The 13,054-nt window shown below is 36.5% G+C and overlaps 2 protein-coding genes across 3 annotated transcripts; one reads left to right on the forward strand and one right to left on the reverse strand.

Annotated features, from left to right (window-relative positions):
* Positions 1-11: 11 nt before the first annotated feature.
* LOC143908892 (FMR1-interacting protein NUFIP1) lies at positions 12-6,307 on the reverse strand. 2 transcript variants are annotated; one of them, XM_077426720.1, is made up of 7 exons: positions 5,439-6,307; positions 4,929-5,120; positions 3,912-4,031; positions 1,672-1,973; positions 1,364-1,593; positions 908-1,105; positions 12-670 (listed from the first exon to the last, which is right to left on the reverse strand). In XM_077426720.1, exons 1-7 carry the CDS (start codon positions 5,898-5,900, stop codon positions 309-311), a joined length of 1,866 nt encoding a protein of 621 aa, XP_077282846.1. In that variant the 5' UTR covers positions 5,901-6,307; the 3' UTR covers positions 12-308. The 2 variants fall into 2 exon arrangements, with proteins under 2 accessions (XP_077282846.1, XP_077282847.1); XM_077426721.1 differs by lacking the exon at positions 3,912-4,031 and having other exon boundaries at positions 5,439-6,306.
* A 921-nt stretch (positions 6,308-7,228) lies between these two features.
* On the forward strand, positions 7,229-13,038 carry Cyca (cyclin A). Its single transcript, XM_077398988.1, has 6 exons — positions 7,229-7,819; positions 8,482-8,964; positions 9,289-9,512; positions 9,601-9,805; positions 9,931-10,178; positions 10,409-13,038. The coding sequence occupies exons 1-6, from the start codon at positions 7,643-7,645 to the stop codon at positions 10,488-10,490; spliced, it is 1,419 nt and encodes a 472-aa protein (XP_077255114.1). The 5' UTR covers positions 7,229-7,642; the 3' UTR covers positions 10,491-13,038.
* The last annotated feature ends 16 nt before the right edge of the window (positions 13,039-13,054 follow it).

Raw genomic sequence — 13,054 nt, forward strand, 5'->3', positions numbered from 1 at the left:
TTTTGAAAGTCTTCTGATTGAATAAATTTATATTTATTACAAAAATTATAATTAGAAAAACATGATATAAAAGTTTTTAACAGACATCACAGATTTCTCCTTTATATCTTTTTGTGTATTTGTGCTTAAAAAAGACTAGTCTATAAATATAAAATTGTCTCTAGATTCTTTTGCATAAACATTACTATTTCAGAGCACGTATTGTGGAACTTTTCGAAATGGATTCCGAACGGAATTATTCCGTTTTCCCTAGAAAACACAATAGAAAGAGGAAACAATAGAAAAAGTTCCATAATGCATGGGCAATTCTAGTCGAAGAAATTGTTTTCTATAATATATTTTACACATTGACAAATTAAATTTCTTTCATGCTGTATGGAACGTGAAAGCAATTTTTCTAATAATTTATTATGATATCTATGTAAAATTTTCTCATTTTTGTTATTGATTGGTATTCGATTTGTTTCGCGATTTTGCTTATCTTGACATTTAACGACAGTATTTTGAGATTCTTTATTTGATTTATCAACCCCATTGGTATGAGATTGCATATTAGAAGTCTCTTTATAAACTTGCGTGGAACTTTCTTCATGAATTGTATTTTCTGTTATCTTATCATCTTGGTATTCCATTTTTATCTTTTTCACCGGCACTTCGTCTGGACCTTCATCTAAAGACAAAATTAGTGCCTTTAATTGCTTTATAAAAGAATATATACCGATAAAAAATTAACTTTTAATAATTAAATTTCGACAAATTTCAAGATATTCTTATACTAGAAAATATAGATGATAAAAGACTAATATATATTCTTTTATCTTTTCTCTTTTATCATCTATATTTTCTAGTATAAGAATTTCTTGAAATTTGTCGAAATCTAACTATTAAAGCAATAAGCGTTATTTACCATCGTCTTCACTTTCATAATCTGCTACTAAAGTAGGTAATACAGACGAACTGATCACAGGTAAATTAGCGGACTCGGGTGCCGTAGATGCTTGCGGTATATCTATCTCATCCTCGTCCGAGATATTGTCAATAATTTTTTCACGCAAATCTGTCTGATCAGCCGAACAAACTACGCTAGCTTCTTCTTCCAAAACAGCTGTGGCAAAAAATCAATTTTATCTGATATTTCGTGTATGATAAGATAATAGAAAAGAATTTTAAATTATTATTATTAATATAAATTACAGATTGTAATTAACTTAATATAACTTGAACTTTATATAAATATGGATTTAATATAGAATCGAAATATCAATTAATTTAATACACTTGAAAGATCTCAAATCTTTTTCTAACGTTATAAAGCAAATTATAATCATATAGCTGACAAATTTATTTTCATAATATAACTTACTTAGCCCAGGAAACGAGCATAAACCTCTGTATGTTCCATTCATATGGACATAATTATTGTTAGTCTCGCGTGCACGTCGTTTGCGAGGTTTGCGTTTTTTCTCACGCGTGTTTATCGTTTTTTTAATTTTCGTGTGTGCATTAGAATTCTGCTTGATTATCTCTCCCCGCTGTAATTTTTCCAGCTCTTCCGCCTTGCGCAACTTTATGTTGTTCTCGGTAGGATACCTCCTGTTTCGTCATTCGAAACAATTTTTGTTACTTGCGCTCGCTAATGCATTTAGATTTTAATATTGGCGTTAAACTTACTTTTTCCGCTCCGTTATCCATGTGTCGATATCTTCCGGCGTCGACAGATCCTTCAGTCTGTGGTACAAACCAGTTCGATGCTGCATACTGATATGTTTTTCAACAAGCGAGGGATGCGCCGAAAACTTGCAGCCGTCAATCCCACAAAGCTTGTGTGTTCTTCTATGCTCGGAGAGATCAGCCGCGGATGGGAAATCTCTATCGCAGACCTCGCAATAACGAGGTGCGTCGTCGTCGTCACCAGAACTGACATAATTTTCATCTCTCTGATCGTACGGCTCTTCGTCTGGATACAGATGAGCCTAAAAATCACCACTTTCCTATTTACACGAAGATCTTGGTATAAATTTAATTGTTCGTAACATAACGACGTTGCACTGTCATTGTTAATCCTATGCTTTACGATTTATTGTAAAACTTTTTTTACTATTTCATTTTTATATCTTCAGTTATAAGCAAATATAATACCATAATCTTGTACGGAACATCTACTATCATTACCTGTTAAGCGATAAACAATTATTATGCACATCTGAAGCTATGGGATATTCAGCCGGGGTATTCAGAAATTCTATATAAAAATATAAATATTCGTTTACATATGCGAAGCGTAGATCTTCCTTTCATTACTTACTTACTTTTTTTTAGATTATTCAAGCAATTATAAATTTACGCATATCTTGTCGAAGCATTAATTAGTCATTTTTCATAAGGCACACGGTAGTGATATACATAACTTGTGCATTTACTTTTGCATTAAAAACTTAATCATTTGAGACATTTTATAAATTATATAATAGTATATAAATTATTAAAAAAATCTTTATAATCGCAATTGTATTTCTTTTTATGTTAGAAGTGTGAATAATGTATACGCATTTCTATTTACGTTTCATACATTAGCATGATATTTATGAGTATGTCATAAGTTTGTATTGATCATTACTTCATCAATATGACGATAAATTATTGAATTGCAAAAATCACAAAAGATTATTTTCATATTTCAGAACGATTGTTTCAATACGCCCAATTTCAGTGATTCATAATGATAGAATGATGGGGAACACCAGAGAATTAGAACTTATAGAAATATGATTTATTCTTACAATATGCGTTTCAATTACAAATTCATTTTCTTTTGTGTCATTCTATAGTTTCTGGAAGTCACTTATGACACATGATTAAGTATCTTAAATATGATACATATATATAGGCATGATCATTTATAAAAGTTATTACTAATCTAACAGAGCCACACGCTATGTCAGACTTTCTTGTATACATTAAAATATTCATTTTATATTAATAATGTATGAAGTCATTATTTCAATGTCATCTATTCATCATTAAGTCTGTTCATTAAGTCATCTATTTCAATGTCACGGTTTAGACATCGTCATTCCATTACTATTTCTTACACGTAGTATAGCTTGCGGCACTGTATACTGGCCACGTATACTAGATATGAAGAAAGGACTTTGAGAGAAATTTATTCACAAGTGGCCAGTTTTTACACGTCAGATGAAAAATTATTACATCTAGTTAACTGTCATATTACAAGTTTTTATGTAATGAACTATATTCAACATTATACGTCTGCAGTAAATACATATCAATACATATGTAAAAAAAGAGATGAGATAAATCATTAATTCTTACGAAGATGGCCTAAAATTCTACCAAGAAACACCCCAAACCCAAATTTTTCGATTTGAATGACTTTTTGTGAATATGTATATAGTGACTTAATATTAATAATACATGAATAATGGTATGCTTCATATAAATGAATAATTACATTCATTCATATATATTAATCATTATATTCATTTTTCATGTATTTGTGAGTCACTCTATATATCCACAAAATCATCCAAAGCAAAGCGTTCGGGTTCAGGCTGTTCCCTTGTAAGACTATTGTTATTTCAATTAGCTGCTACATTCTCAACGTTATCGGCACGTTTTTTTTTAATAGCGTACACTTGTGATGTAAATAATATATATAAAAATATCACGTGACTGTTACGTTGCAAAAATAATAAAAGGAAATGAAGGTCAGTATCTCTATACACAAAATCATATAGAACTCGAGCAATGATGCGGATAAAAAAAATTTGCTAGATCAAAACACAAGGGTCAAATCGTTCTGAAGTTTGAAAACAGATACTTGTGTTGTATCATTTGAATTATATAAATTCTTTAATAGGAGGAGTAGCCTGTTAAGCTTAAGACTGTGCCTGTTCGCTGGAAGGCTGCGTCTCCTCTGTTTGCTCCGTTTGCTCTGATTGTTCAGTCGAATTCTCAGTTTTCTGAACACCCTCGGATTCAATCCTATTGTTATCATCTGTTTTCTGATCCTGCAAAACCAAAGTAAGCCATCAACGTTTAACGGAACAGGCATCGGACTTTCGTCGCACGACTACTACACGTTTGCAGAATATATATTTAGAATAAAAACAAAAAGACGTACGTTTTATAATAATATATTTGCCATTAACTAATTCCCATTTCTTATCTAATCATTTAATCATTTATATCGTACATTTTAACATACATAGTAAACGTAATATCTTGCGACCCCTCAACAAACACATCTGAATCACAGATATTAATCTATGCTATACTTATAAACGAAGCATTAAATCTGACTTAGCTATTTTATCACTTTATGACATTTAATTTTAATATCGAAAGAGAAATAATTTTTCACAATCCGCCCTTTGTTATAATCCCTTTATTTGTTATAATCCGCCCTTGTATTTATTAGGAAAATCAGTCTGTGTTTACGTGCTCTTACGTGATCTCTAAAATAAGATTAAAAAAAATAATTACATAGCCTTTTTTCTCCTAATTTTGAAACATATTCAGTTATAAGTTTTATTTTTTATATAAAGTAGCATGCGAAAAGGATCACTGTGCAAATTATTTTTACCTACATAATAATTTGTGCATTACGCATATTCTGATTAACACATACATATGCACACACATTTGATATTACATACACGTTTTAAAATAACAAATAAATTTACATTTAGTAATATGGACAAAGGATAAAAAGAAACGTATCATTAACACGTTACATAAAACAAGCAAATTTGTAGAGATAAAATAACATTATTGCGATGTAATATTAACTACTTCTCTACAAAGATACTTGGAAAAAAAAAATTATTTCTTTAATAATAAAAATATAAAAGTAAAAAATATAAGAAAATATTAACTATCCGTAAAACAGAGTCAAAAAAGGATACCTGTTCGGGATGTTTCGCAAGGTATTCATTTTTTGCATCTCTTATCATCCTCGTTACTTTGTTTCGAAGGTCCTTAAATTCCTCCCATTCTACTGCATCTTTGTTCTTTTTCGCCTTGGCGTACAGTTTGTTTTTTCTTTGAATCTCAATACGAATTTCGTCTGTCATCCATGGTTTTTTTAACTCTAATTCCTGGATAATTACATTTTCCAATAAGTTTCAAGTTTCAAGTGCCAGAACTTAACAACTAGTACAAACTTTTACTTTAGAATTTAGAATTCAATCTTGTCGTCAAATTACAGTTTTCGAATGTAACAAGAATACATATATCATTAGAAATTCCACAAATGCTCTTAAACTTTTATAAATCCATACAAGACTAGTCACGATCGTCGAATCAAATATTCAAACGAACAGAGAGCTCTTTTGAGATTTCTGCCAAGACTAACGCGATTCAAGGACGAAAGCAACTTGAACAATGCGGCGAGGAAAACAGAAAGGGGTACGTACTTCGACCTTGACCTTTTTCGCGTTACCCATCGTCTTGGCCTTGACATTCCCATTGCCCGCGTTGTACCTGGGCCTCATGGGCGGTACCATCTGCAGCGGCAACGGCGGCGGCGGCGGCGGCAGCGGCATCCGTCGGGGCCACGGTCGCATGGGAGGGCCGCGCGGCGGGCCGGAGCCACGCGGTCCCATCGACGGCACGATGGGCGCCATGCCGCGCGATCGGGGACCGGCCGGGAAGCGCGGCAGCATGCCGTTGGGCCGGGATACGCCGCCGGCGGGCCGCGGTGGCAGCGGCAGCCTCTGCCGCGGCCCGAACATCGGATTCAACGGCGGCAGCGGCGGCATCCGCGGCGGCATGCCGTGCGGCGTTATTCTACCCACGAACCTGGGCGGCGGAAGCTGCCGCGCGCCGGCCGGCGGCAATCTGGGCCCCATAAGGGGTCCCCTGTTCAGCGGGCTCATCTCCTCCGCGGCTTTCCTCCCGTTCTCCTGAAGCGGAGTCTCTTCCTCGGACGACGCGACGCGTACTCGGCTCCGATACGGACGTTCTCTCCACGGGATGATCGAGAAAAAGGTTCCCCCGACAAGAGGTTATGAGACCGCGCTGCGCGACACGCGCGCGAATCGCACCGACGCGAAGTTGGTCGCGCTCCGCGTGCGAGAGCTACTTATCGGATTATTCGGATCGCGTGTCGTTCCGGAGCGAGCGAATGTGACAATACACGCGCGATGCCTCGAGACGAGAAAAATTGCTGTGAGAAGCAACGTGAGATCTAAGATCTAAATACGATCGCGATTTTTCCACTTACTCGCACCTGCTCTTTGCCGTCGTTTTCGCACGAAGGTCGCAGACGTACGCAGATCGCTTGTGCGTTCGCAAACGCATCCCTTTCTCGTAATTTCGCACGTGAAAAGAGAACGCGCAGTAGAAAGGGAGAGTCGACCAATCATAGCAGAGAATTTCAAAATCTCGACTGTAATTTGCTGATTGGTTAAAGACGACCGAACTTTGATTAATTTCATCAGAGATTAATTCAAAATTGCTCGAAGTCAAATTTCTAACTATATAATTCGTTATATATAGTTGGAATTTAATTCTTTTTTTACAAATTTCGTCCGTCATCTGTGGCTCTGTTAATTCTAATTCCTGGATAATTTATTTTCTAATAAGATTTAAGTGCCAAAACTTAACACCTAATTTAAATAAAGACATAAAAATGCAAAAAAAAATAAAAGAATTGTAATATTATTCTAAATACAACTTTTAAATCTGATTAAATATGTATATTTCATATATATTTATATTACATATTTTATAAAAGAAAATGTATATATATATATATATATATATATATATATATAAGACGTGAACTTTTCAACTGAAACTTATCGTAGTCTTACAAGTCTATATTAACTTTAATCTCACTAATTCCAATTAGTTAAAACGTTTTTTCCTTGATTTTTGAATTTATTCGCAAAAGGAACATACGCGCAAATTCCGTTTGCAGAAAAATTGCAAATTAATTGGCTATCGCATGACTTTTGGCCAATCAACTTGTACATTTTTCGTAAAACCGAGTTCTACGGACACGTTTAGCTTGCGAATGAATGAATTCAAAAATCGGGTCCCCCGAAGCCCGAATGAGAACCGGCCGTAAATACTCGCGCCGCGCGCGGGATTCGTCCGTTCGAGGTCGGGCGCGCGACGGGACGCGTTTGCGAACGCGCCGGACCGACGGGCGATGGCGCGATTGGCCGGCGCGTTTCCCACGCTCGCCATTGGCCGATTTCGCGCAACGCTCCCGATAACGTTCCGCCAGCTGTTGGTGTTACGTTTGTTTGAAATCAAACGGCAACCGTGGCCCGTTGGTTGCCGAGTGCGCCCGATCTCCCGCAATTCCCCCCTGGCCATGCACTGCCGGTTGTAGCCGTAGGAGCGACCGGGGGCATCAACGTTTCGTCGCGGCACGCGGAGAGACCCGGGACGGACACGCACACGCGAGCGCGCGCCGTTGTTTGGTCGGTGGACCAGGTTTTTCTCACTATCCTCACCCGGTGTTTCGTCCCGACGGCGAAGAAGTTTTCCCCCCTCCTCCCCCCCCCTAGTCCGAGGATCACACACGTCGACGATTGTGTCTCGTCTTCGATTGATTTTCCTCCGCGCGTGAAGAGGGTTACCCGTCGTCGCGAGAGCCACGACGATAATGGCCACGATCAGGATACACCAGGAGGATCAGGAGAACCGCGTCACCGCCGACCTGCGCGGCCGCGGCAAGGAGAACCTCGCCGCCGCCGCAGCGAGCGCACAGACGCAAGTGCACCAGAAACGCGCCGTCCTCGGTGTTCTGCACAACAATTGCCCACGGAACGGGACGAAGTCCGTACGTAGAGCTCGTTTCCTTCTTCCCTCGTCGCTCTCGCTTTCGTCCGGCGCCGAAACGGCGATCGGCATCGCGAGTCACGCGTTGCCGCGCGGAGCACGTTGTCGAACCGTGCCGTTCGCGCCTTTGGATTTCCGAAAGAATATATCCCTCGATGCGAGAGAGCGTAGATAAATTAAGATCGATATCGAAGACCTACGGAGATTTATAATTCGTAATTTTGACAAGGAATTATTTTCCTCTAAAGAGTTTCAAATTTCTTTGCTGTGGTCTCCCTTCGCGGAGATTAACCCTTAAACACTTGAGCAGCTTTGTATTTGTGCCAAGCGATGGCACAATCTATGCTTCGCGTGTGCTCTGGGCTCTGCCCTTATGAAGTTCGATCCTGAAAACGCGCGGCTTTGCACGTCTGTAAAGAACCTTCTCTGACCTTTCTTTCCTTTCTGGGATGGAAAGCCTCAGAGAAAGTTATTTATTTAAAAAATAGAAAAAGACTAGTTAAATTAGCCTCTTACTATGGTTTAATTTAGCATGCAGTTGATTATTGTTTTGGAGTTGAGTGCGTTGCTTTGAACATTTCTTACTGCTGAACGATTTGCAAAGTTGAGTGTTAAAACTTACGTGTATTATGGAGTTTTCCCACAGTCTTTCTCTTTTAACAGGAGATTTACAAAGATGAGAAGTATACCAAGGCAAAAACATTTATATCCACGCAACTCGAGCCGTTTAAAATTTATGAGGAGAATTTGTACAAGAAGGAGGAACCAGCCTTCGAGATTTATGAGGATAAATTGGATAAAGAGACGTCTGTCGCGCTTAGGCACTCGAAGGAGAAGAAAGAGGTGAAGGCTGTGCAAGAGACATCCGCAAAGTTCGACAGAGAACAGCCGAGATTAGAAATACGCACTGCAGACAGCACCTCTACTTACGTATTTTGTAGTAAGATCGAAGAAGTCTGTCCGAATAAGCAGGATGATGTCTTATCGAAGGACAGCCCCATGTCATTGGAGAAATCCCTCGCATATAGCAGTTCTTCCAATGATGAGTATAGAAACAGAAGGGAATGCAATAAAGAATTAAGAACTAGTTTCTTTGATGTAGACGAATACAGGGCCGATATATACAATTATTTACGAGTATCAGAGGTATACACTTATTTTGATTCTACGTTAATTTGCATAAATTATTATAAAGTGAATAAAATGTTTTTGCGCACCGTTTACCACGCCTGGCTCTCAATTAGCCCGTTACTATTCGTGGATTTTCAACAGAGCTTTATACATCCATTTTTTAAATTAAATTATATTAAGTAAATTAAATTAATTCAATTAACGAGATTTAATTGCGCAATATTAATATTGCTTGAAATTTTGCATTATGAAAAAAGTAATGTTAATCCTATGCGAGAAAAAAATTGGAAGTTTCTGTTGTTTATTTCAATATTTAAAAAAATTAATTTTTTTTTTCAGTCAATGCATAGACCAAAGTCTGGTTACATGAAGAAACAACCTGATATTACGTATTCAATGAGGTCTATATTGATAGATTGGTTGGTGGAGGTAGCTGAAGAATATCGATTACAAGATGAGACGCTTTACTTGGCTATCTCGTACATAGATCGCTTTTTATCGTATATGAGCGTTGTAAGATCCAAGTTACAACTCGTTGGAACTGCCGCTATGTTTATCGCGGCGTGAGTTTACTTTTTGAGAAATCTCTGACACAAATTTTATTAATAATAAACTGCCCGATATTTCAATGTTTGTATATGTTTTTAACAGGAAATACGAGGAGATTTATCCGCCCGATGTAGGAGAATTTGTATATATCACAGATGATACGTATTCGAAGAACCAAGTGATAAAAATGGAGAACTTGATATTGAGGGTTTTGTCTTTCGATCTAACTGTACCGACGCATTACACATTCCTTTTGGAGTACTGTATCAGCAACAACTTGTCGGATAAGATTAAATTTTTGGCGATGGTAAGTTTTAATAGATAATAGATCTATTATCCATTTGGATCCTCGAAAGTCCTATAATTTTTTATTTTTCTTTTCTTTCTCTTTTCTGTTTTTTAACTATTAATACGTTTCACGTATCGTTTCAGTACTTGTGCGAGTTGTCGATGCTCGAAGGAGATCCATACTTACAGTATTTGCCCAGTCATTTAGCTGCGTCCGCGGTAGCACTAGCACGACATACGTTACATGAAGAAATCTGGCCACACGAACTGGAACTGTCAACGGGATACGACTTGAAAACTCTTAAGGAATGTATTGCATATCTGAGCAGAACCTTCTCCAATGCTCCAAACACCCAGCAAACAGCAATACAGGAGAAGTACAGAACCAGCAAGTAAGTAGAAATATTAAAAATTATACATGTAGCATAAAAAAAAATAAAACGAATATATAAAATAAATTATACGACACGTAACTGTGTGACGTGATCTAATAAAATAATATTATAATTGTATGCCCGAACATGTATATTTTTATAAAACGTATATTTTTTCTTGTTTTATCGTAATCTCGCAGAGAAATTACATTTCTCTTGTAGATTTTAATGAAACAATTTTTCCGTAGATACGGTCATGTATCCTTGCTGTTGCCTCGTAGTACCGAGGCAGTATCGTGCGAGGATGAAGATGAAGAGGAAAGCGCTTAGTAAAGATATTGTCAGACAGACACGGGATTAAAATAACTTTTTTTTCTGTGTTTAAATTGGTAATTGAATAACGAACCTCCCATAACAGCCTGTACACTGAAAATGAAGGAGGGGATCAGGGCAAGACTGACCTGCCATTCCTACAAAATGGAAGGAAAGCGTACGCGCGGTTTACTTCTTTCTGTTAACTCATTGCACTCTGGTCGGTACATTTTGTACAAGAGCAAAATGGTACCTGACTCTCCTACCTTCGTCGCACATTATCTTGTATCGTCGTCTTCGCACTCTTTAAGTCATGGCTTAACGAAAATTTTAATAGTTATTTTAGAGTTTCGTCATATCGAATACATGAAACTCTAGCAAGAGAAAGGAAGAGAGAGCGAGATAATACCTACATTATCTAGAAATTGTATTTTTATAAGTACTTTTTAGAGGATTGTTAAAACAACAAACGCTTTTGTCGCGATACATGCAAACGGCTAAAAATTCGATTGCAAGTAAACCGCCCCAATAATAAGATTCGATAAGCAAAGCGATTTGGTATCTATTATTATCGTTTTACCGTTAGGTGCACCACCGATTAACGATAAAAACGACGATATTCTATTTGGGATGATATTTCCGCGAAATTAATTTGCAATTATTTCGATCAATTTTTCAGTCCTTGTACAGTTATTTATTTACAACATTCTAGGTACCATAATATCAAATGCGTAGTTTGTTTTATTAGAAATAAGGTATCTTTTATATATATATATATCCCTGTATTACATTATATACAAGAATATTAGATTATACGCTGTGCAAGATTACATTGTCAATTCTCACTTGGCACAAATTGTTTTTGAATTTCTCTACAAGAACCATACGTGCTATTTTTTTTCCAATCATTCATGATGCATGAATGTAATCGCACACTTGCAGTAATTGATATAGTTTCGGTGATACGTACGTTTCCGACCGTATTGACGTGCAATATTGCACAGCACAATTACCGCATTTTAACATAACGCAAAATACCTAGGTGTTCATCAAATTCAACATGCATGAAAGTATGTTCATATGAAATTTTAAATACAGATATAAAAAAATGTTATGGAATCGTATACCATTACGTATTCAGTTCTATGTCAATTGTAAATTTATATCGTCTGCCCCTCAGTTTACTATAGCTGGCGTGTGGATTAGAATTTCCCGGAGATTACTGTTGATGAACTGAAACAATATAAGTGGCTTCTGAGATAGGTCAAGATACAGAATAAAATTTGTTGCTGCTGCCTCCGTATGTACGTACACAGACATCGAAAATTACGAATAACGTAAAGAAAAATGTTATTGAAGTTCGAAAGATATATCGTTTCGTAAGGATAAAACTAAATTTCGAAAAGTAAGTAGTCCCATTTGGAAAGTTCTAGTTTTAAACCAAGATTTCTCTCCAATGGAATTCGAAAGTTTAAAACGTGATATATGCGGATGTTTTTTATACTATATTTTCATATATATATATATGTGTGACAGTGCGTTCTGTACCACGTTAAAATATAAAATATTCAGAGCCGTATTAATATAAACATTCGGATTTGACGTAACGCAAAATCGTTGTATCAAACGTTTCCGTAGTGAGTTTATAGACGAAAGCATGACTAATATAACAATTGTAAATAATAACAAAAATTCATCCTTTTTACGGAAGTCTTGGAAGGAATAAAGAGGAAGAATGAAACACTGGCACAATTTTTTTTCTCCACTTTTATACTAAAAATGCTTCAACAGAACCCAAAAATTCAAGTATTCAATAGAGCAACGTTGTCTCTCTCTCTCTCTCTCTCTCTCTCTCTCTCTCTCTCTCTCTCTCTCTCTCTCTCTCACTCTCTCTCTCTCTCTCTCTTTCTCTCGGGATACTATGTCTTCCGCCACTTCTAAAAATCTCCTCAATAGCTATCTTCGTACATCGTGTATTATATAGTTATATTTTTTTTGTGTCATACTTTGCCTTTTATTTATTTATTAGTATTGATTTGTATTCATTCCAATCCGTTTTTTAGTCGATATTCTATTAGTTAATTTCTTATAAGTCACACATATTCTCGTTTTTTTTCCTATTTCAAGTATTGGAAAATGATCAGATCCATACAATGATCGTATCCTCTTTTTGACGATACTTTATCGATCCATTTAATATTTCTGATGCAAATATTAGATCCAAATTCGACGATCTATATTCTTCCTTCATTTTTAATTTAGTGTCTACTATGTATATAGATCATTTTATCTTCCATTTCCTCCAATAGAATTTCCTCATTTACATATGTATTTGTGCAATTCCAAATTGTGTTATGAGAGTTAAAATGACAGTAATTATTAGCGGGTATCCATCTCTTTCTATTTGATATAACTTATTCCCAATTCTTCAATGCATACATGCAAATTCAATAAATTTTTCCTCGTCTAATTTAAGCTGAATTGTAACGTCCCCCTTACGATTACTTTTGAATATAAACTCTCCCTCCCTTTCTTTTGTAGTTAACAAATAAAAATATTCGGAGCCGTTTCGACATAATACA

The sequence above is a fragment of the Temnothorax americanus genome, unplaced genomic scaffold (genome assembly GCF_048541705.1).
Source record: "Temnothorax americanus isolate GAGA-0224 unplaced genomic scaffold, ASM4854170v1 Scaffold12, whole genome shotgun sequence".
In the NCBI taxonomy this organism is placed as follows: domain Eukaryota; kingdom Metazoa; phylum Arthropoda; class Insecta; order Hymenoptera; family Formicidae; genus Temnothorax; species Temnothorax americanus.